The sequence below is a fragment of the Carcharhinus amblyrhynchos genome, chromosome 19, assembly GCF_965287045.1.
Source record: "Carcharhinus amblyrhynchos chromosome 19, sCarAmb.v2.hapA, whole genome shotgun sequence".
NCBI lineage: Eukaryota > Metazoa > Chordata > Chondrichthyes > Carcharhiniformes > Carcharhinidae > Carcharhinus > Carcharhinus amblyrhynchos.
In genome coordinates, this window is record NC_137342.1 from 13,254,469 (window position 1) to 13,279,291 (window position 24,823).

Sequence of the window (24,823 nt, forward strand, 5' to 3'; positions counted from 1 at the left end):
GTGGAGTCGGACGCGTTAGGAACTTTCAAGCAGTTATTGGATAGGCACATGGAGCACACCAGAATGATTGGGAGGGGATAGCTTGATCTTGGATTTGGACATAGCTTGGCACAACATTGAGGGCCGAAGGGCCTGTACTGTTCTATGTTCTAATTTCTATAACAATGGCCACACGTCAAAAAGCTCTTCATTGACTATAACGTTCTTGGTAACATCCTGAGGTTGTGTGAAACAGTGATTAAATGCAGATCTGATACAAGAACAATGCATTTCTCAATAAGAAAGGGAAATAAGGGGCAAAGACCGAACTGGAAATTTCCACTCCCAGCCAGCCTGGGTGTGAGTTACATTCCAACCTCTGAGCACTTAAGAAGCTTAAAAATAAACCAACTGAACAGCTTGAATTTACCTCAGTGTTTATCCCTCCGTCTCCAATCCAATTCTCCATCTCCACATCTGCTGTACCTGATCACTTGTGGTTTATTTCAGCTTTTCCCTGTCAAACTCACCTTCTGTCTCAAAAGTGCAATCAATCTTTAAAAGCTTTTGTTTCCTGTAACAAAAGTTCACATTGTAGCTTTTAATGAAGGAAGTGCTTTAAAAAACACCTATTGAATTGGCAATAGGTCAATGTTAGGACCATCAGACTGATTCTCCTTCAGTCTTTGAGACATAATATTGTTTTTCTGGTTTTATACATGTTGACGCCGGTGAATGACCACAATTTCAGGCCCTTGAATAAGCATGAACCAGCCTGGCTGTTTGTAATTACAAGTCTCTCTTCTTACATTTGTAAGCAGTTGGCAGCTTTGAACACAATCTAATCAGTAATGGCTTTTAAACCCTTCCCTTTGTGTGTTTTTCCTCTGCTGTTAAACCCAAAAAGGAATTCATTCATGTGGGAAATTATCATTTTGCTGAGGGCAGTCTGTTGCAGGAACAGGGATTTTAGCAGAAGGAAATGTAGAAATAACTGTTCAGCCGGATCGTGTCTCTAGTCGTGTCCCTTCCACCAATAGCAACATCATCATCATAGGCTCTAAGCTGAAAGTTTGTCTGCCCCATTTTTGAACTCTGGGGTCATAATTCACTACCTGCCAGCACTGATTCTGGGGGAACTGGGGAGCGCACAGCCAAGAGGCTTCCACCTCACTACCATGAGTGTAATGAGGATCGAGTGGGGGGTTTTCTGGCTGCCTGCTTCATCTGGGTGCAGCAGGGGACCAAAGAGTCTGGTAAAGGCAAAATAATACAGGTTCTGGAATCTGCAACAAAACCAGAAAATGATGGAAAACCTCAGCAGGTCTGACAGCATCTGTGGAGAGAGAACAGAGCCAACGTTTCGCGTCTGGGTGACTGAACAGTGTTGTACTGAGAGCACCTGATGAAGTAAATGCTCTGTTCTTAAAGGCATACTGTCACTCTTAAAGGCACATTAACACTCTTAAAGGGAAGCTGCGCCAAATATTATGGCTAGAACTTACGGGTTGGTAAATTGAACACCAGGGCAAAGAGGAAGGTTTCAGGGTGATGAATGTGGTGCTGGAAGCATTGCTGGTGGAGATGAGCAGGAAGAAAGATGCCCTGATTCCATGAGGTGCTAGGAGGCGGCTAAGAACCTCCCTCAGTACGGATTGGGAACAGGTGACCAAGGAGGAAAAACAAGGACACCTGAGCGCTATGGAGGAGATGGCTTTCAGCATCATGGAGCCAACTGCAACTGGGCCTGTGGGATCTTTACTTGCTGGCACAGAGCTTGCTCTCTTTGTAATCTCTGCTCCATGTCCCTGTCATCCTACAGAGCCAGATGTAGTAGTGTTAGTGCTGCAGCCTTTACTGGGACAGGTTACATGTTCCCTGCCCTCCCTGTGAGGATGGAGCTTTAACATGTTCTGACAAATTCAAGAATTCATCACGAGATGTCCAAAAAACACTCCAGGGTATTTCCGGGTATTTGCAGAAAAATTGGAAATTGGATGAAAGCTCATGACCATAATATTTGTGTACAATCTTATCAGCCATGATGATATGGGTCTCATTGAACCAATATCTCAACAAATGATGGTGCAGTCCAAAGATGTGTGGGTTAGGTGGATTGGCCATGCTAAATTGCTCCTTAGTGTCAGGGGGGCTAGCTAGGGTAAGTGCATGGGGTTATGGAAATAGGGCCTGGGTGGGATTGTGATCAGTGCAGACTCGATGAGCTGAACAGCCTCCTTCTGCATTGTCGGATTCTATGATTCTTCAGTCTTGAGGGGCTGAATGGCCTACACTTATTACCATGATGACCATTTTGTTGTCTCTGTTTCTCAGGCTAGGCCTGCTTGTAATCACAGAATCGCTACAGTGCAGCAGGGGGCCATTTGGCTCCTTGGTTCAGCCAACACAGAATCCTACCAGGCCTATCCTCATAGCTCCCCATATTTACCCTCTAATCTATATATCTTTGGACACTAAGGGACAATTTACCAAAGCCTATCCACCTAACCTGCACATTTTGCTTTGTGGGAGGAAACTGGAGCCCCTGGAGGACACGGAGAGAAGAAAAAAAACTCCACAGCCAAGACGCAATCGAACCCAGGTCCCTGGCAGTGTGAGCCAACAATGCTAACTACTGTGCCAGCCTAAATTCCATGGAGACTGAATGATGCACCATAAACATGTGTCAGAGCTAGTGAGCAATGGAAAAGCAGAATTTCATCAAAGTGTGACATTTTGGGAGGCCATATCTTCAACAGTCCGTGGCAGCCATTTTCTATTTGGAAATTCAGGCACGTGCTGTCCTCGATTTTCAAACCCATGGATTGGGAAAATGGATGTAGTTGGAGATGGAATCCCTAGTCAATGTTGGGCTTGAATGAAACCCCAAAATGACAGTCCCTGGAGATAGGGTTGTCACTCCACTTTATTGTGAAAACAACATTGTGTTTAAAACCACAAGCGTGGTGGATGAATGTAGGTGAAGTTAATAGTGTGAGACTGGACTTTATGGTATGGATTTGTAGTTCGGTTTTTTGCTGTCTGGAAGTTACTCAGTGATTGACAAATTATGGAATAATGATGAGCTCAAGTGATGAGTTAACCCAACCAGCTTTCCCTCAAATTCGTAGAGTCGCTTGCATTAGATGGCAATTTGATAACCAAGCCCAGCTGGGGATATTGCTGCCCAGGAGGTGAGGATTTGTACAGTAGGGTTGCTTTGTGCAGGAGGGGATCCTGCCAGTAGGGGGTGTGCACGTGCAGAATATCGATCCATTTGTGTGGCAACTTAAAACTGAGCTGCTTTTAAAACAGCTTCTTTCATATTACCGCATCCTGCGGTTAAGCAAAGGCCCTTTCCGCCTGACCCGAGTGACGTGAAGGATCCAGTGACACAGATTGAAGACGAAAACGGAATTCTCTGGATGTTCAGGTCAACATTCCCCCTACCACCTCAAAAAGCAGTGCCAACAAAATTTTGGCTGCTTCTGACACCTTGCTAGGTGCAAATGGGCAACTGTGTTTTACTAAAAAAAAATACTGATTGCACTCCACATGCAATCCATCTGGTGTTAAGTACTTTGGAACATCAGAAGGCTCTGGGGTACATGTCGCACTCCAGGACATGCACACGTAAGAAGGTATTTTGAAAGAGGGTTGTTGTGGTGGAGTGGTATGACTTTTGAGAGGGTTTCTCTGATGGGCACACAACACCCCCAAAGGAGTGAACCCCTTGCCTAACACTAGCCACGCAGGTAAAGCTGCCTGGATTCCTGCATGGCGTGCTGCCCTCCCCACCCCCACCATCCCTTGCCATAGATAAAATAGTGGTGAGGGTGGGATGAGGCAATTAAGTGGTCATAATTGGCCATTTAGGGGCATCAATGGGCTCAAGGGCAGGCAGGCTGTCTTAACATCAGCAACATCCCTCCCAAGATCGAGTGTGGGAGTAGGTGGCAGCCAGGCCATATGCTCCATTTTCATGACCCACTCCAACCTTGAAACTGTTGTTGGGGAGCAGTTCCATCCAACCTCTCCCTCTATCAACACCTTCTCGGCATTTTAAATATCCTATCGTGTCCCTCCTCAAACTTCTCTGCTCGAAGAAGCTTTTCCAGCCTCTCTATTGAAATTGCAAGCCCTCATCCCTGGCATCATCCTTGTAAACTTTGTCAATTTGCTCGCCAAGGTTTGATGTCCTTCTGAAAGTGCGCTGCCTAGAATGATGCCTGATACTGCAGCTGAAACCTAACCGGAGATTGTGAATGCTCTCTCTTTTGTATTCCGTGTCCCTATTTACAAAAACAGGTGTCCCAAACATTTTCTGAATTACCTTATCAACTTGATCTGCCACCGTCAAGGATTTGTCAGTCTTTTTTATTGCTCTCTTCCCACCCCTCCAAGTAGTATCATATAGATTATACTGCCTCCTTGTAGTTACCCCTCAAGTGTATCATCTCATACTTATCCACATTTCATTGCACCTACCCTGTGTCTGCCCATTCCTCCAATCTGTCGACATTGTTGTCCAGTCTGCTTACTATCCTGCCCAATTTTTACAAAATTGCCACGTCTTATATCATGCACAAATTTGAAAAATGTACTCCCTGCACTGAGGTGGGGATCATGTACAAACAGTGTGGGTGGAGGGGCAGGAGGATTCACTGGCCTCCCCGCAGCGTGTTTCTCACAGTGGGAGGTGGCACTTCACCCGCCAGTGGCGGATCTTCACCCAGGTGTATAATTAATAAGGTCAGGGCTGGAGGATTAGACGTGTTTTCCTGGGAAATACGTTCACATTCCCTGCCAGGTGACTCCAGCTGGAATTCTCTAACTTCGCCTGCGGATGAGATTTTTTTGGTCCCGCTGCAGTGAATGGAGGTTGGGGTGAGCGCCAAATTCTCCGTTCTGGCTGGCAGCGGAACGGGGCGTGCGAGACCGGAGAATTCCGGCTTTAGTCTGAAATTGGTTCTCTACGGGAAGATCTTTACTGGTGAGTGCAAAGCATTGAAAGTGACGCATGCCTTTATCCAACCAAAGGAAATGTTGCTGTTGATTTGGTTTTTAATTTTGCCTGACTTTTAGATTCCTTTTAGGCAAGTGACTTTAAATGAGGTAAACTGAAGAACAATCAAACATTTTGCTTGGCATCACAGTTTATGATTTCTGCTATGCACATTGTACAAATGTATTAAGCAAATATAACCATGTACCAGAATGTTGTAACCTTCCTTTGTGTAAGCATGTGCACACTCAGGTTTGGCATTATCATTGTGCAAGTGTCTGGAAAAATAATATAGATATGTTTCTCAATAAATATCCTGTAATCCTTTATGGTACCTGGAAAAGGAAAGGCTTTAGAATTAACAAATCTTTCAGATCAAAGTTAAACATCAATGGGATTCTGCTGTTAAAGGCATCTTCAATTATCATAGAATTCCATCAGTGCAGAAGGAGGCCATTCGGCCCGTCAAGTCTACACCAACTATCTGACAGAGCATCTAACCCAGGCTCACCCCTATTTATCCCTGTAATTCCACGCATTTACCCAACTAATCCCCCAATTTACAGATTTTGGCACAGTAAGGGGCAATTTAGCATGGCCAATCTACCTAACCTGTACATCTTTGGACAGTGAGTGGAAACTGTTGCACCCAAAGGAAACCCATGCAGACAGGGGGAGAATGTGCAAAGTCCACATAGTCACCTGAGGCCAGAATCAAACCCTGAGTCCCTGGGCTCTGTGAATTAGTAATACAGTTAATTACTGTACTACCACTTTCTCTCAGTTTCCTCCCACAGTCCAAAGATGTACAGGTTAGATGGTTTGACAATGCTAAATTGCCCCTTGGTGTCCAACATGCATAGGTTAAGTGGATTAGCCATGATAAGTGTGTGTAGTTACAGGGATAGGGTGGAAAGGAGGGACTGGATGGGATGGTCTTTTAGAGAATCAGTGCAGATTGATGGGCTGAATGGTTTTTTTTCTGTACTGTAGTGATTAAATGGTTCTGTGGTAATAAAAATTCCATCAGGTGTCCTAGTTTCATGCTGTATGTAGGCCTGTCTGCATTGGTATAAGCTTTCACTATTGGGTGGGATTCTCTGATTTCATCCTTGCCCATCCCATTGCAAGCAACAAATGGAGAATTTGGAATTCAGCCAACACTTCATTCACTGCAGAAGCCTGGGAGAATCTGCAGGCAAAACAGATCAGCCCCTTGCTACATCTTTCTGCCCAACACTCTCTTTTATCCTTGCCCATGTCCCTGGAATGGGAGTCTTAAAATGAAGTGTTACTGTTCTTCCTTGTTCCAATTGCTTCCTTACCTCTGCTCCTCTTCCTTCATTTCTAATTGCAGTCAAAATCCACGGCCAGGCTGCCACCATAACAGTCACCCTCGTTTATATTGTACATCTCAACCTTTTAAAATTTCCTGATGTCCTACAGTGCCATGAAGAATACAATACAAGAATAGCAATGTTTGGGCTTCTCTCGATGCCCCGCCACCACTGCCAGTGGGAATTGGAATTTGGTGCTCAGCCAAATCTCCATCCACTGCGGCGAGACTGGAGAATCCCAGCCGCAGGCGAGGCTTAAGAACTCTGGCCAATAAATGAACCATGTGGAGGCAGATTGTGGAATGTATCTGAAAGAAAGAGATAGGGCAGAGATAACTTTTGAGAAAGGAAAACCCTCCAATTTGATTTTAAAAAAATAGGTGTTGTAATCCCTTAAATATTATGCCACTGATGATGATCAACTTTATTCTTTTTTTCCCCCATATTTTTGCACTGTCTGCATTGTTTAGATGTAGTTAATTAATGTTAGTTTTAATAAAGTTAATTAATATGTCAGTCATTTAAATTTATTAAAGACAGTACCTCGATAGTCAGCAGTAAACAGATAAACAATGTAAGTAGTCTCACAACATGAGGTTGAAGTTCAACAGGTTTATTTGGTAGCACAAGCTTTCGGAGTATTGCCCCTTTATCAGGTGACTGAAGAGTTGTGTTCACAAACAGGGCATATATAGACACAAACTCAATTACAAGATAACGGTTGGAATGTGAGTCTTAACAGGTAATCAAGTCTTTACAGGTACAGACAATATGAGTGGAGAAAGGGTTAAGAGGTGTGTATTGTCTCAAGCCAGGGCAGTTAGTGAGATTTTGCAAACTCTTGTCTGTACCTGTAAAGACTTGATTACCTGTAAAGACTTGATTACCTGTTAAGACTCACCTTCCAACCGTTATCTTGTAATTGAGTTTGTGTCTATATATGCCCTGTATGTGAACACAACTCTTCACTCAACTGATGAAGGGACAATGCTCCAAAAGCTCATACTACCAGATTAACCTGATGTTGTGAGACTACTTGCTGTGCCCACCCCAGTCCAATGCTGGCAACTCCATCACAGATAGACAATGATGGAACCACCAGAAGAATCATAGAATCATTACAGTGCAGAAGGAGGCCACTCAGCCCATTGAGTCTGCACCAACCACAATCCTACCTAGACCCTATTCCCATAACCCCATGTATTTACCTTGCTAATCCCCCCCAACACTAGGGTCAATTTACCATGGCCAATGCACATAACCAGCTTGTCTTTCAGACTGTGGAGGAAACCAGAGCACCCGGAAGATACCTACGTAGAATGTGCAAAGTCCACACAGCTACTTGAGGCTGGAATTGAACCCGGGTCCCTGGCGCTGTGAGGTAGCAACGCTACCCATTGTGCCACGGTTATAAATGCAAAGATAGACAGCTGTAGACAGAGAATTAGTGTTCGACACAGTGAGAAGAAATAAACAGTGAGAGGAAGCTCAGCAATTCATCCCCTCAGACTTTGCTTGAAACTGTAATTGAAATAAAATTTCTGAATTAACCAGAAATAGTGCTGCACTGCTGGCAATGTAGAATCTTTCCCAGATGTGTGTGTGAATTGCTGCTGTAACTTCGGCATGGTATCCATAATCACCCTAAGCCAACAGTGTAACCTCTCAATCTCAGCTGCGTGCTCTGTTCAATACTAAATGATAGTTTTATTTCTTCCCCACACCATGCAGGCAGAAAATGAAAAGCTGACTTGGAGGGATCGACTTCCTGGCTACCTGGGGAACTTTGTGTCAATTCTGTTTATGGTAGGTTTGTTTATTCTAGTTTGGGATGAGGTGTGGTGCTTGTGAGTTAGGGCAACCTGACATTTAGCAAAGTTCAAGTTTTCAGTGATACACTGGATCATGTATCAGCAATCTGGAGACTGGATACATTGAGACACACACAGAAAGTATTCTTTCTGGCTATATCACAGCTTGGTATGGCTCCTAATCTGACCAAGACCTCAAGAAACTACAAAAGGTCATGAATGTAGCCCAATCTATCTCACAAACCAACCTTCTATCCATTGACTCTGTCTATACTTCCCACTGCCTCGGCAGAGCAGCCAGCATAACTAAGGACTCCACACATCCTGGACATACTTTCTTCCACCTTCTTCTGACGGGAAACAGATACAAAAGTCTGAGGTCACGCACCAACCAACTCAAGAACAGCTTCTTCCCTGCTGCCATCAGACTTTTGGATAGATCCACCTCATTTTAAGTTGATCTTTCTCTACACCCTAACTGTGACTCTAACGCTACATTCTGCACTCTCTCCTTTCCTTTCCTATGAACATAAGGACAACGAGCAGGAGTTTGCCATCTGGCCCCTCAAGCCTGCTCCGCCATTCAATAAAATCACGGCTGATCTTTTTGTGGACTCAGCTCCATTTACCTGTCCGCTCACCATAACCCTTAATTTCTTTACTGTTCAAAAATTTATCCTTGTCTTAAAAACATTCAGTGAGGTAACCTCAACTGCTTCACTGGGCAGGGAATTCCACAGATTCACAACCCTTTGTGTGAAGAAGTTCTTCCTCAACTCTGTCCTAAACCTGCTTCCCCTTATTTTGAGTCCGTGCCCCCTAGTTCTAGTTTCATCCGCTAGTGGAAACAACTTCCCTGCTTCTATCTTATCTATTCCCTTCATAATCTTATATGTTTCTATAAGGTCTCCCCTCATTCTTCTGAATTCCAATGAGTATAACCCTAGTCTACTCAGTCTCTCCTCATAAGCCAGCCCTGTCTACTCCAGAATCAACCTAGTGAATCTCTTCTGCACTCCCTCCAGTGCCAGTATATCCTTTTGCGAGTAAGGAGACCAAAATTGTACACAGTACGGTGGTCTCACAGCACCTTATACAGTTGCAACATAATCTTGCTGTTTTTAAACTCCATCCCTCTGGCAGTGAAGGACAAATTCCATTTGCCGCCTTAATTACCTGCTGCACCTGCAAACCAACTCCTTGTGATTCCTGCACAAGGACCCCTTTGCACAGCAGCATACTGCAATTTTTTAAAAATAATAGTCCATTTTGCTGTTATTCCTCCCAAAATGGATGGCCTCACTCTTACCAACATTGTACTCCATCTGCCAGACCCTTGTCCACTCAGTTAGATTACCCATATCTCTTTGCAGACTTTCAGTATCCTCTGCACACTTTGCTCTTCCACCCATCTTAGAGTCATCTGTGAATCTTGACACACTACACTTGGTCCCCAACTCCAAATCATCTACATAAATCGTAAACAATTGCGGTCCCAACACTGATCCCTGAGGCACACCACTGGTCACTGATCGCCAACCAGAAAAACACCCATTTACAGTATGCTTTGTCTATGTAGTGTGCAAAAAAACAATACTTTTCACCGTTTACTAATACATGTGACAATAATAAATCGAATCAAAAAGTTGAAATAGAACTCAATATATTAAAGGGAGATAAATTAAGAAATGTGCTCTGATAATCATTTCAAAGTAGACAGTGACAGGTAGGTGAGCATCCTTGCAAGTCAAGAAATCACATGATTCCCTCAGATCAATCAACCTGTCTGAAGAAGGTTGACCACAGGCATTTATTTTTGCAATGTTAATTTTGAATGCGCTAACTTTTCTTAGTGAATAAATTGAATTTTTGATAAGTGCCTGAAAGGACAAGCAACCCAAAGCCTATGGGACATGATGTTACCGGCCATTCACGCTACGCTCCCACTGCAGCAAAGTCGGAGAATTTGGCGCCCAGTCAAATCCCCGTCCACTGCAGCAAGATGGGAAAATCCCACTGGTATGAATGGTGGTAAGACTGTAGCTATGGGATAAATTTTTCTGTTCCACCCATCACGGGAATTGTAGCTGGCAAAGTTGGGGGATGGGGGTTGGGGGGGGGGACCTTGGAAAGATCTGTTGACCTCAGAGGGATTTTCGGATTTTGGGGTGACCGTGGCTGGAAAATCCCACCCTCTGGATTTAATGGCCGTTATCAAATAGGGAGGCTTGTGAAGGCAGCGAATCCAAAAGTGGTTTATCTTCCCTGCAGATTTGTCTGACGTTCTCTGCTGTCTTCGGAGTGATCATCTATCGAATTTCCATAGCCGCAGCCATGGCGATGAGTAGCAATGAGAACATAAAGTCAAACATTCGGATCACAGTAAGCGCAACAGGCGTCATCATTAACCTTCTGGTGATCATCATCCTGGATGAGATTTATGGTGCTGTGGCGGAGTGGCTGACTAAAATGGGTAAGCCCTTGTTACAGGATAGTGGTACTTGTCCAACAAATAGTGGATGAATCAATGCTGTATTAATGGAATGCAACTCCCGGTAGGATTATAGCTCTAGTAACTTTCCCTTGAAAAACTCTTGACAGCCAGTTCATGAAAGATTTGGCCAGAAACTTTACTCATTTTAGATTTATTTGCAAAGTGAAATATTACAAGTGTAATATTTCAAACTCTACAAACTGATACCAATGTCGATAGTATCTTTTCATCTTGCTCAAGTAGTTATCCATTGGTAGTGAAGGATTTTGAGATGAACTGAGTGGGGTAGATTGTTTGGTGTCTCACTAAGTGGTCTAGAGACTGGTGTGTTTGAACGTTAGCTGTTTATTGTTAACACTCAATGATATACGTATCTCCAAGGTATACAGAAACCAACTAGGTCTAACTACCTTCATGCCAATATCTCACAGGCCAGAATTGTCCAACCTCACCCATGGCCAGTCCCGCTGTCGTGGATGGAGAGTTGGCTGAGCAACAAATTCTCCACTCCCGCTGGTGATAGTGGTGGAGCTTGTGAGACTGGAGAATTCCAGGCATAGTCTATCATCATGTGACTCTCTAATGTGGGTGATAATGTTTCCACAGTCCCACATTAACTCTTATTAGCCTAAATACTGCTGTACTACATCTCCTCCACAGTCCTTAGCCAAACAAATTCCTAATATTAGTTTATTTCCATGCTACACGCCCACGCCCAACTCTGCCACCCCCCTCCATGTCTCTGACTTCATAAATTCAGATGGCCTGGAGGCTTTAAGATATTTTGAGATCTCGAACTTTCACTGAATCGTACACCCCATGAGGAGCAGACATCTCCATTGGCCTCGGGCAGGATTTTATGACCTCGCTCAAGCAAGATCGTAAAATCTCGCCCCTCATTCTTGTCACATTTCGAGGAGTGCCTGTCTCAGCTGCTTTGGGTTTTGTAGGTTGAGTTGAAATCCTGGTGCTTGGTCTTTCCCATATCTGGGAGCCTCAATCTGATTCACTTTTTGCTCTCCTTTGAGTTGAGTTTCTCTTGATCACAAACCTGGCTGCTCTGTAAGCACACCATTGGTTTGTCCCGTGCCCTCCAGAAAGAATGTTCATTCTGTGGGGTCAGTGATGTCCTTCCTAGAAGATGACTTGCCCAAAATAGAACCTTCATTTCCACTCATTTCATAATGTTAGCCAAATATTCGCTCACTTTTTTATCTTCCAATGCTTTTACAAGCCTATTTATCTTTTCATTCAGTTCTGTAACTGCTCTGATGAGGCAGTTATCTTTCATAGAATCCTTCATAGTATCCTTGCAGTGCAGAAGGAGGCCATTCAGCCCATCAAGTCTGCACCAACAGCAATTCCGCCCAGACCCTATCCCAGTAATCCCACATGTTTACCCCATTTATCCCTCTACTCTATGCATCTTGAGACACTAAGGGGAAATTTAGCGTGGTCAATGCTTCTAACTCCACACATGTTTGGACTGTGGGAGGAAACCGGAGCACCCAGAGAAAACTGACGCGGACATGGGGAGAACGTGGAAACTTCACACAGACAATGACCCAAGCGGGGAATCAAACCCAGCTCCTTGTGAGGCAACTGTGCCATCCACTTTGTTTCAGAGTTATCTGCGGAATTCTTGTACAAATTTTGTCTGGGCATTCAGTTCCTTTTGGATGGTTTAATGCAAGCTGACTCTTTGTCTTCTGTGTTTATAGAGTATGGCTTCATGGTGGTGGCTGCACTGAAGAAAACAACTCAGCTGTTATTGCTAATCGTGTGAAATGAAAAGTGTGTGCAGGGTTAAAAAATACCTGCACAACTTTGTTTGCTTGTTACTGAACAATACTTGAGGAGGAGGGGGGATGGAGAGAAGCGTGGTGGTTACTTCTGGTTAGCATTGTAGAATAGTAGGAATATTCGCTCAGGCTTGAACAAGGAATTAGGATTCTCTGTCCTCCCTGTGGCATTTTTCTTGGCAGTGGAAGGCAGTGTGCCTTTGGCCAGCAGTGGGATCTTCTGGTCCCACCATTTTCAATGGGATTTCTCACCAACGCCATCGGGAAACATGCCAGGGGTGCACCGTCAGCGGGACTGGAGGGTGAAGAACTGGAAGATCACGTCAAGAATTTCCAAGATGTTATGTCTGTGCTTACTGCTCAACTTTCATCTTAACAAGATAGGTTAGGTGAATTGGCCATGCTAAATTCTCCCTCAGTGTTAATGTAAGCCTACTTGTGACTAATAAATAAACTTTAACTTTAATGTTATGAACACTGACAAGCTAATAAAGGAAACTTTGATAGCTTTTGCGCACACTTTTTTGAATTAATGTTTCTGGTTTAAATGGCAAATATACTTTGAATTGTTTTTTGTGGGGTTCTTTTTTGCAGAAGTTCCCAAAACAGAGAAAATCTTTGAAGAGAGATTAATTCTGAAAGCATTCCTGTTAAAATTTGTCAACTCTTATGCTCCTATTTTCTACGTGGCCTTTTTTAAAGGACGGTAAGTTCCAGCAAGTTAGTATCTTTAGAAAAGACCAAGGTGTATAGTTTTTTCTGAATGTTAAACGTAATAATTAGAAGAATTCCCTGGGGGTTATTCCTGATCAGTCGCAGAAACTTTGGTGGAGGATCAGAGAAACCAAGATTTCCATCAATTTTCCAGTGAAGTTACAGCCAATCCAGATAGCTATTGAGGGAAAAATATGAAAGGAATGAGAAGCTGGATAAAGCATATTAATAGTTGAATTTGCTCTGGTTACTGGGATCTCAAGTTTTTCTCCTGTTCTGAATTATGTGAACTGTAATTTCAAAAGGAAATTAAAGGAACGGAACATTTAGCTTTTAATCCAATGAACAGCCACTGTTGTGTTAGTCAGTTTGTACATTGTTTCCTCCGAGCTACCATAAATGCAGCAAGTTTAGAAATTACAGATGCTTTCAACTGTAAGAAAAGTAGTTAAATAATTGGGTGTGTAAATTTGCCTTGGGCAGATTTAACAGGTCATAATGCAGGTACCACTTCTTGCACACCCCACTTGATATTCAGCCCTATTGAGATCCATGGCAATGGACATTGGGCTGGGAGCAAAGCAGGCAGTCGAGATGATATCACTCATTTACTCCCAAGCAATGGCTTGTAGGGCAAATGATTTTCACTCTCAGCACAAACATAGAACTGCCTGTAATTCATTCCAAGTTGTCACTGGGGAGCCCTTGTGTGGGAAGAGGAAGTTGGTGTAGTCAGAGTTGTCTGATGTCAAAGTAAAGGCACATTATTGGGCCAAGGAAACAGAGAAACCATTTACACGTGGCCATCCACAGCATGGTGTAATGGCACAGTGGTTAGCACTGCTGCTTCACAGCACCGGGGACCCTGGTTCGATTCCCAGCTTGGATCACTGTCTGTGTGGAGTTTGCGTATTTTCCCTGGGTCTGTGTGGGTTTCCTCCTGGTGCTCCAGTTTCTTCCCTCAGTCTAAAAGATATGAGAGATAGGTTGATTGAACGTACTAAATTATTCCTTAGGGGGATTAGCAGGGTAGATATATAGGATTATGGGGATAGGGCCTGGGTGGGATTATTGTTGGTGCAGGCTCAATGGGCCAAATGGTTTCCTGCTGCACTGTAGGGATTCTATGACTCCAACCAATCTGTTCAAAGCATCTAAATTCTCAAAACTCCTAAATGACATTATAATCAATAAATGATGAGTTTATTGATGCGGCCCAGGATTATGTTGAAGGATGTGATGTATAAGAGACATGAATGGTTCTTTCTCTTGGCAGGTTCGTTGGCCGACCTGGGAGCTATGTTTACCTATTTAATGACTATCGTATGGAGGAGGTAGGGTGAACAATGAGAATCAAGTGTACAGAATCAACGCAGCTCGGAATTCCTTTTTAACATATTTTCAAATGTAATGATTTAAATATTGTACTGGACCTGTTTTATTGAAGTCGTTTTTGCTTCCTCTGCTTTTCAGTGTGCCCCTGGAGGTTGCCTGATGGAGCTCTGTATTCAGCTGAGCATAATTATGCTGGGCAAACAGCTCATTCAAAACAATCTCTTTGAAATTGGAATTCCGTAAGTATCAGAACCAGTTCTGTTTGTCTTTCAATTGCTTCCTGTCTGACAAACTCTAACCAAATGTGTTCCCTGACATTTTGTAAGTTCCACTTAAGTGCTACTTCATGCATCTTTCACAACACAACCAAGGACCCTAGGTAATACCTTGGTGTGTTTATCCGGTTGATTCATACAGGACGGTGTCTCATTTGGTCTTTAGTGTTGGCTGCATTAGCTCATCTCAACTCGGGCAATACTGGAGGCTGGTTGCTGACACACTTCCGGTGACTCTATGCAGTCAGTATTTGGAAATGCAGGAATGAAAATGTTCATTGTCTCATTAAGATGCTTTATTGGGAACAAAACTTCTGGGTATTTTGAGTCACACAATGCTGGATGAGCGATGATGGTTGTCATTCATCAGAGATCAGCATTAATCATAAGGTCCTCACGGCAAACAGTCTCAGTGATTGAGCAATCTGTTAGAAATACCACAGTTCGACCCCACGAGGCCAGTTTACACACCCCATGGACAGAATTCAGTGCTCCACTTGGAGGTGGCCTGGGATGTAGGGGGTTTTAACCATCTGTTGGCTGGAAAAATGTGAGGCGGAGACATTGCTGCCTTCACATCTCTACAACCCAATCCCCCCCATCCCTGTCCCCCACCCACGCAATCCTGGTTAAGTATGGGACACAAAGGTCACCCTTTCCATCTGGAGGCCAACTGAGGCCTCTTAAGGGTCTCATCCAGGCATGGGTCATACCATGTGGAAAAGCCACCAGATAAACTGTGGCCTGGTGGGAGAAGGTCCTACTTCTTCAGGCATCCCGAGCCCGACAGAGGGTCCTGCCTGTGAAAAGGCACAGACCCTCAAGAACCACCTCCCCCCCCCCCCCCCCCCCCCCCCCGCAATTCCTCCCACTCCCAATTCCCCAACTTGCTGGTTCGGAGTCTGCATATCGTGGTGTATGATGCTTCAGTCCAAATGGTTGAAGAGGTTTGCTGTTGCTTGTGTTGTCGGTTGCTGCTACAAAACACAGAGAAAGGGAGCCGGACTGAAACAGACTTTAGATCAGTGGAAATGCCCACTGCCAAATCTCTAGGTAGTTGTACACAAAATGAAGGATGAGTACTGTTCCCTCACTACTGAGGGCAAAATCCAGTCCTCAAGTCATGAGCTATTTAATAAGGAGTGATAAGATGATTAGAGGACCATCACCACAACCTACACTCAATAACTGGGGGTGCTTGCATTATTGCTACAATCTCTAAGAGTGAAATTAGTTGCTTAGTTCCATAATGGGTTTTTTGTACTCTGAATGAAATGATCGTAGAATCCCTTCAGTGCAGAAGAGGCCATTCAGCCTATTGAGTCTGCACTGACTCTCTGTCAGAGTATCTTAACCACTGCCTTTTCCCCCCAACCGATTCCCATAATCCCACACATTTCCCATGGCTAATCCATCTAATTTACACATCTTGGGGCAATTTAGCAAATCCACATAACTTGTACATCTCTGGACTGTGGGAGGAAACCCATGTAGGCACAGGGAGAATGTGCAAACTCCACACAGTGATTTTCATTGTAGAACGAACCCTTAATTCATCTATTGTTCTGATCATCAATAAAATGTCTCAGGCCTGAGTTGACATTTCTGGCACTTTAGATGTTGCTTATTTTAAATATGATATTATTGGTGAGCAAGTTTCCATATTATGTCCTGGCTGTGATGTGATGTAATTGGGTTATTTTACAGGAGAATGAAGAAATTGTTCAGGGAATTAAAGGATGAAAGGAAGGAATCCAAACAACCTCACAGTTCCAGTGCAACTAAAAAAGCACTACAATGGGAGTTAGACTATCATTTGGAACCTTTTACTGGCCTGACACCTGAATACATGGAGATGAGTATGTCATCATAGTATTATCTTGCTCGCTTATTTTTAAATAGATAGCCTGATCTTTTAAATCAAAGTCGTGGTAAAAAATCTTGTCCATAAAATTAATCATTTTTTTATCGGTATGTGAGCTTCACTGTCATGGCCAACATTTATTAATCGTTTCTTATTGCGCTTGAGGACCACTTGAATTATTGAAGTCCATATGGTGTATGTACACCAAGAGTGCTGTTAGGAAGGGAGTTCCAGGTTTTTGTCCAATGGTGGTGAAGGAATTGTGACATAGTCCCAAGTAAGGATGGTGTGTTACTTGGAAGGAAACTTGCGAATGGTGATGTTCCCATGTGTTTGCTGCCCTTGTCCTTCAAGGTGGTAGAAGTATATTTTGCAGTGACTAAGGAACTTGGTGAGTTGCTGCAGTGCATCTTGTATAATATGGTACACACTGCTGCCACTGTGCATCGGTGGTGAAGGGAGTGAATGTTGAAGGTGTTAATTGTCAGATGTTTCTGAAAAAATGATTGAGACCCATGATCGGGTTATGGAGATTAGTGGGGGGGTAAATATGTGGGGTTACAGGATACAGCCTTGATGGGATGCTCTGTTAGATAGTTGATGCAGACTCGATGGGCTGAATGGCCGCCTTCTGCATTATAGGGATTCAATGTTTCAATGTCTCTATTTGGAACTCACAAAACTGCCAATCAAGCACCACTTAAAACAAGTCCACTCCTCTTAGATGCTCATAAATCTGTCAAAAAGTTAACAAACAGCCATTCAAAAACTGCTTCAAAGCATTCAACTTCTCCTGCAACTGTTATTTGAATACAATCAAAACATTTTTCCTAGCTGTGTACACAACCACTGCTGAGCTTAAATCCACTAGTGGGTTATGGGACACAGGCGAGAATACATAATACGATTCCATTTCACAACTGTAAAAACAAATGATCCGGAGTTGAGTACAATAGTGCCTTTGAAGTTGACGAGTTTTTTTCAAAGGTTCAACAGATGCCTGGATTTTAAGCTAATGGTGAATCACAGCAATTCAAACAGAATTAACTTATTATGCAGTATCTAACTATGATTAAACCATTTAATCTTACCAGATAAATCATTCTGGATTTTCCAATAGGATTCCACCAATGTTCACAAACTGACTAACCTGAAATGTTTCACACGGGGCTTCAAGAACACAGTTATTTTGCTGAAGATTTCTAACTTGGGGAAATTCAGAATTTCAGTCAAGGTTTAAAAAGCTGAATCCAACGTCACTTTGAGTGATGCCAGGTTGCCTTAAGTGCCCATTTTCAAGCCGGTCAAAATTGTGGCTGATGAGAAACAGCTGAAAAAGTTAACTTTTTCGGCCACCCCTGGCATGGGTTTGCCCAACCTCGTCTGGACAGTCAAATCCAGTCCATGGGCTCTAGGCTCCATCAGTGGCTCTTTTTATGAGATGTCCTGGAGTATTGTGTGCAGTTTTGATATCCTTATCTGAGGAAGGATGTCCTTGCTATAGAGGGAGCACAGTGAAGGTTTACCAGGCTGATTCCTGGAATGGGAGGTCTGTCATATGAGGAAAGACTAATTTGGTTAGGATTATCTTCATTGGAGTTTAGAAGAGTGAGAGGGGATCTCATAGAAACTTCTAAAATTCTAACAGGCTTAGACAGAATGGATTCAGATAGAATGTTCCCAATTGTTTGAGGATAAAGGGTGAACCTTTTAGGACTGAGGTGAGGAGAAATTTCTTCACCCAGAAAGTGATGAATCTGTGGAATTCACTACCACAGAAAGTTGTTGAGGTCAAAAAGTTGTGTGATTTCAAGAAGGAATTAGATATAGCTCTTGGGCTAAAGGATCAAAGTATATGAGAAGAAGCAGAGAATCAGGATATTGAATTTGATGATCAATGAATGGTGGAGCAGTCTCCAAGGGCCAAATGGCCTGCTGTTGCTTCTATTTTCTATCTACAATTTTTATATATGCTGGGGGCAAAGTTTCAGTGACAACTTTAATCCTGTTCCCTCCCTTCCCCTTCTATCCAAGATACACAAGACTGCACTCTGTAGCTCACGAGTACAGCGGAGGTCAGAAACTCAGCTGGGTATTTGATGACGCGCATAGCTCTCCATTCTGTTCCACCATAATCAGATATTTGAACATGCTGCAAAAGCTTGTGAACCACTTTCACCAGGGTGTGTTTCCCTTCAGGGTGTGCGTGCTTCCAATTTACAGGAATGTTGCTATCTACCAATATTGCCAGACTAGGGCTTTTTTTCAGGGCTTCTGTGGACTATGATGTGATTGGAGCTTCCAAACTACATTTATATCTTCTGGCGTATGCTTTCAATTTAAATGCCTCATCAGATATTTGTGGTTACATATCTTGACAGACTTGAAGCCATCACATTACCATCACTTGTCTATCAAGTTAGATGACTCAAAGTTTAGTCACTGCTTATGTTGACAGTAGTAGTTACCAAGAAAAGCAATTTACTCAGAAACTGATAAAAAATCAGCCAGTTAGTTTCAGACCATGAAAAATAATGTATACTGTTGACTCCTCAACAACAACTTGCATTTATTTGGGATCCTTCATGATTAGAATCCCTACAATGCCGAAGGCCCACTGAGCCTGCACCAACAACAATATCACCCGGGCCCTATATCTGTAGAATTGAATGCGGGCGCTGTGAGGCAGCAGTGCTAACCACTATGCCACTGCAAAGATCAATGTGATGCCTGGAGTGGTTCCAACCACAGAAGAGAGAATATTTTAACTTTATTCCCCTTGTTTATTTTTCCTGCTGTTTCAGCCACTCAGGAAATGGCATGGCTGTGTGGATGGGGGTAAGAAGTTCCTCAAAGCATCGTAGAATCCCTACAATATAGAAGGGGGCCATTCAGCCCATTGATTCTGTACCAACCACAATCCCATCCTGGCCCTATTTCTGTAACAGCACACATTCACCCTGCTAATCCCCCACACTCTAGGGTCAATTTAGAATGGCCAACCAACATAATCTGCATATCTTTGGACTGTGGGAGGAAACTGGAGAAAACCCACACAGACTCGGGAGAACGTGCAAAGTCCGCACGGTGACCGAGGCCAGAATTGAACCTGGTTCCCTGGCGATGAGAGGCAGCAGTGCTAACCACTGTGCTACAGTGCCGTTCCTAATTTTGAATCTTTAGGCATTGTGAGTGAGAGACAAGCTTTGATGAACCAACTGTCTCTCTGATACACACACTTCCAGTGGGGAAGCAGGGGTTTAATTCAGCATGGGTAGGAAATAAGGTTACAGCATTGTGCTTTAACTTGTCTGCCTTTCAAGTGTGGCTCCCTGCCGAGAGAGTGGGATTGTGGAGATAGCCCACCAGATTCCATCTCAGCAGGATCTGATGACAGTAATAAATCATTTAAGACTTGGTTTTTGTGGTTTGTAATGTGGTCTGATGCCTTCAATTAAAGTGTTGTATTCATTCTCAGGTACCCATAATCTGTCTAACCACTTGCAGATGGAACTATCTATACAGTGACTTGTATTACACGGAGAACTGTGACTGTGTTCTTGTTGGGACATGTTTTAATGAATTTGTCTTTTCCCTAGTTATCCAGTTTGGCTTTGTGACACTCTTTGTGGCGTCCTTCCCCTTGGCTCCCTTGTTTGCTCTTCTGAACAACATCATTGAGGTACGGTTGGATGCAAAAAAGTTTGTCACTGAGCTCAGGAGACCCGATGCTGTACGTGCAAAAGACATAGGTACGTTAGCAACCTGACAATATACACCAGCGACTCATTCAACCTGACACGCTTGAGATTGAGTTGCATCAAATGGCTTGCATCTTAAGTGTATTTTCTTTGTCAATAGGAATTTGGTTCAACATTCTCAATGGGATGGGGACATTCTCAGTAATGATCAATGTAAGTGTGTAAGCTTTCTGTTACTCTCTCTAAATGTACAATATCTCTATAATTAGGATGGCATGGTGGTTAGCACTGCTGCCTCAGGGTAGAGTGTTAGCACTGCTTCAGTGCTAACTTTCTATTCTGTAAGTATTTGTTATGAATTGGATCTGCAGCGCAAGGTTTGAATTAAAATGATTTTTGCATTGTGCAAACTTTTATGTCTAGAGGGGCGGCATGGTGGCACAATGGTTAGCACTGCTGCCTCACAGCGTCAGGGACCCGGGTTTGATTCCCAGCTTGGGTCACTGCCTGTGCGGAGTCTGAACCTTCTCCCATGTCTGCATGGATTTCCTCTGGGTGCTCCGGTTTCCTCCCACAGTCTAAAAGACGTACTGGTTAGGTGAATTGGCCATGCTGAATTCTGCCTCAGTGTGCCTGAACAGGCACCAGAATGTGGCGACTAGGGAATTTTCACAGTAACTTTGTGCAGTGTAAGCCTGCTTGTGACATTAATAATGAATAAACTTTAAAAGTTAATGTGCAGGGTTTAGCCATAACTGAAGTGACACAAAGGACAGAATTTAATTATAAAGGGCTCAGTGTACGAGCTCCATCTGGTGAAGTAATTACCAATCACCCAGGAGCTCATATTCTACAGGGGCGTCAATCAGTGATTCTCTGTGCAAGTTCCTGGGGGTTATCACAGGCGCGTGTAAGATCTGGAAGCACACCCACCGACAATCAAGCAGGCAATTTATCCCAATAAGGGACCAACCAGACCCAATTTCACATGCCTTGTCTGCTTTTGCAGTTGGCAGACGGGCTATTTGGCCAAGCAGCCTTTACGTTTCAGCCGTAACCTCGATCCAGCGTGGGCTGAAATAGAATGAAAAGTAGATGTTTGGCGACTGAGGTTCGCCTTTGAATGTGCTGCTTAGATACACTTTGCATCGCTTTCCTATTGCAGTGTATTACAGGTCAGCGGCTCCCTGAGATGCCTTCACAGTGGCTGCTACCCCCCCACACCCCACAACCCCAACCCCATTCCCCCTCCCAGCCCCTGGAAGGGGCATGTGTGAAAAATGCCAGCCCACCCTCTTCCTGCCCTCCCCGGTAGCTCTAAACCTTTCCCAGTGCGCACTTCATGCTAGTCGCCTGTCAGTTGAGGGTCTGGGGCCCAACGTGGCCAAAAGTTTATCCTGCACCCACTGAGCGTGCCCGCCCGGTGGATGAAAAATTCAGGCCCGTGGCCAATTCGTAAGCGAGGTCATCAAACTCCATAAACACCCCCAGAGAAATTGAGGAGAAAAGTGTGACCAATAACGGCCTTTGTCCCTCATGTGCTGAAGCAATTCTTTTGTTTTTTTTTTGTTGATTAAACACATGCTGTGAGGAAATGTTCATCTGAGAATGTAGCATCAACAAGTTGGCAGAGCTCCCAGTAAACTGCCCTGTGATGGACATTTAGTTCCTCATTAGATGGTTGAGAAGTCTCAAGGCAGCTGGTGTTTTGGAAAGTCTTCCTTTAATGTGAGGTCAAGCAGATGGGTCAATTGGTAGGATGTGCCTTTTCTCATCTGATAGTGGCGCTGATCTTTCAAGGCTGAAGAAGAACCTTGTTTGAAGGTGGGGGATGGCATCAATCCCAGGTTTTGGCTCTGTATCAGAGCCTAACTGAAGGTTCACATATCATAATTCTGCACCAGTTTCACAGGAAACCAAAAGCCCCATGAACAATGGGAGGAAGAATTTGTATTTTCAGGAACAAAATTCCAAAGGTTATACAATATCAAACATGTGTTGTTGAACTTCCTATTCTGTAATTATTTGTTGTGACTTGGATCTGCAGTGCAAGATTCAGATTAAAATGATTTTTCCATTGTGCAAACTTTTATGTCTAGAGGGGCGGCATGGTGGCACAATGGTTAGCACTGCTGCCTCACAGTGCTAGGGACCTGGGTTTGATTCCCGGCTTGGATCACTGTCTACGTGGTTTTTGCACACTCTCCCCGTGTCTGCATGGGTTTCTTCGGGGTGCTCCAGTTTCCCCCCACAATCTGAAAAATGTACTGGTCAGATGCATTGGCCATGCTAAATTCCCTCTCAGTGCACCCGAACAGGTGATGGAATGTGATGACTAGGGGATTTCCACAGTAACTTCATTGCAGCATTAATGTAAGCCTTCTTGTGACTAATGAATAAACTTTAATACCTTAACTTTAATAGCAGGAAAAATTGAGAAGCTGTTGGTAATATTCACACCCCTTGTGGACAATCACTTCACCTGGCCTTCCTCTGGTCATCATTTATGATGAATGGGATGGATAGGATAGAGGTGGAGAGACTCTTCCCGCTCAAAAAAGACAGTAGGACTAGGGGGCACAGCCTCAAGATAAAGGGGGGGTGGTTTAGAACGGAGTTGAGGAGGAACTTCTTCACTCAAAGGGTGGTGAATCTCTGGAATTCTCTGCCCGTTGAAGTGGTGGAGGCTGCCTCGCTAAATATTTTTAAGAAGCGGGTTGATGGGTTTTTGATAAGAGAGGGGATTAAGGGTTATGGGGAGAGGGCGGGAAAGTGGAACTGAGCCACGACAGATCAGCCATGATCTTATTGAATGGTGGGGCAGGCTCGAAGGGCCAGATGGCCTACTCCTGCTCCTATTTCTTATGTTCTTATGTTCTTATTCCACACATTCATTAACCCAATGTATTTTAACCATGGAATTTTGTTTCAAGTCTATTCATTTCCAATGTTAATGCATCTCCTTTGTGTATCACTCAGGCACTTGTAATTGCCACTACATCCGACTTCATCCCACGCCTAGTTTACCAATACATGTACAGTGATAATGGAAGTATGCATGGGTTTGTGAACCATACCTTGTCATACTTCAACACCAGTGAATTTCAAGAGGGTAAACAACCCCAAACATCGCATTTCAACAATACCAAAGTCTGCAGGTAATTATTCATTGTGCTGCTACTGTGACATGATTGCTGTCATTGTTCTGTAACAAAGGCTGGTTAGCCTGTTGATTTCAAGCAATTATATTCCTGTTTTTCTTCACTAATGCAGGACAATAGGATCCTCATTCAATTGGCAGCAGCAATGCTGTGCAGTTTTTTATATGCCACTGAGCTGTAGGGTGGCACAGCGGTTTGCACTGTTGCCTCACAGCACCAGGGACCTGACTTCAACTCTGGCCTTGGATGACTGTGTGGAGTTTGCGTGTTCTCCCTGTGTCTTCGTGGTTTTCCTCCAGGTGCTCCGGTTTCCTCCTACAGTCTGAAGATGTGTGGGTTAGGTTGAACGGCCGTGCTAAATTGACCCGTAGTGTCAGGTGAATTAGCAGGGTATATTCGCGGGGTTACAGGGATAGGGCCTGGGTGGGATTGTTATCAGTGCAGGCTCTCTGAGCCAATTGGCCTCCTTCTGCAGTGTAGGAATTCTATGAAAGTGTTTCGTGGAGCAAATGTTCTGGTTGCAATCCACGACTCAAGTTGATAATGACAGCACCGTTACTGAAACAGTGATTTGAAAACAATTCCAGGTTCAGGGAAACACAGCTTGAACGGTTGGGAGTAAGAGTTACGTGGTATCCTACATGATCGTACTGAACACCGTTACTTTCTCTCTGCAACTCGATTGTTTACAGCTGTGGAGTCTGATTCCATCAAACAGCCACACATTTGGGGTCATTTTAAGAAGGATTTTTTTGAAAGCTGATATCATTTGAATAGTTTTCTTTTTTGCGACTGAGAAAACTCAATTGAACTCTCTGCCATTTCTTTATCTCCCCACTCCCACCCCCCCCCACTTCCCCGCTCCACCTCCACTCCCCATAACCATAGGTACAAGGATTACAGGGAACCACCATGGTCTGATCATGCCTACGATTACTCCAAGCAGTACTGGGCTATTCTGGCTGCACGCCTGATGTTTGTTATCATTTTCCAGGTAAATATCAAGCATTGGGAGTTAATGGCACAATTTGGGGTAAGTGTGGCATAATCTGTGAAGAATTCAGTGGAGTTGACGTGGAAATATACTTTGACAGGAGCTAGGTTCTTAATAAATTGGATCTTTGATTAAACATGCTACTTAATTGGAGCTTAAAACACAAATCTGCTGAGTGATGGAAGGTTCAGAAATTGTAAAGTCGGAACAGAGTATAGTTAAAGAGCAGATTGTTTTGGAAACAAAGACAGAATGGATTAGTGCAAACATCAATTAGCAGTATTAACACTTAACCCACTATGTGAGATTCTAACATTACAATATTTCACTGTTAACAAAATGCAATAATCT

General features: G+C 43.6%; 1 protein-coding gene across 5 annotated transcripts in view; it reads left to right on the forward strand.

Moving 5' to 3' along the window:
• The window catches only part of LOC145355316 (anoctamin-2-like), a 117,536-nt gene that overhangs the window by 79,806 nt on the left and 12,907 nt on the right, over positions 1-24,823 (forward strand). For all 5 annotated transcript variants that reach the window (XM_080207270.1, XM_080207271.1, XM_080207274.1 and 2 more), the window contains 10 exons: positions 8,057-8,127; positions 10,404-10,605; positions 13,023-13,134; positions 14,419-14,476; positions 14,616-14,716; positions 16,460-16,611; positions 20,216-20,368; positions 20,478-20,530; positions 23,297-23,475; positions 24,367-24,472. In XM_080207270.1, the coding sequence (XP_080063396.1) occupies positions 8,057-8,127; positions 10,404-10,605; positions 13,023-13,134; positions 14,419-14,476; positions 14,616-14,716; positions 16,460-16,611; positions 20,216-20,368; positions 20,478-20,530; positions 23,297-23,475; positions 24,367-24,472 (1,187 nt within the window). The remainder of the gene's footprint in view (positions 1-8,056; positions 8,128-10,403; positions 10,606-13,022; positions 13,135-14,418; positions 14,477-14,615; positions 14,717-16,459; positions 16,612-20,215; positions 20,369-20,477; positions 20,531-23,296; positions 23,476-24,366; positions 24,473-24,823) is intronic.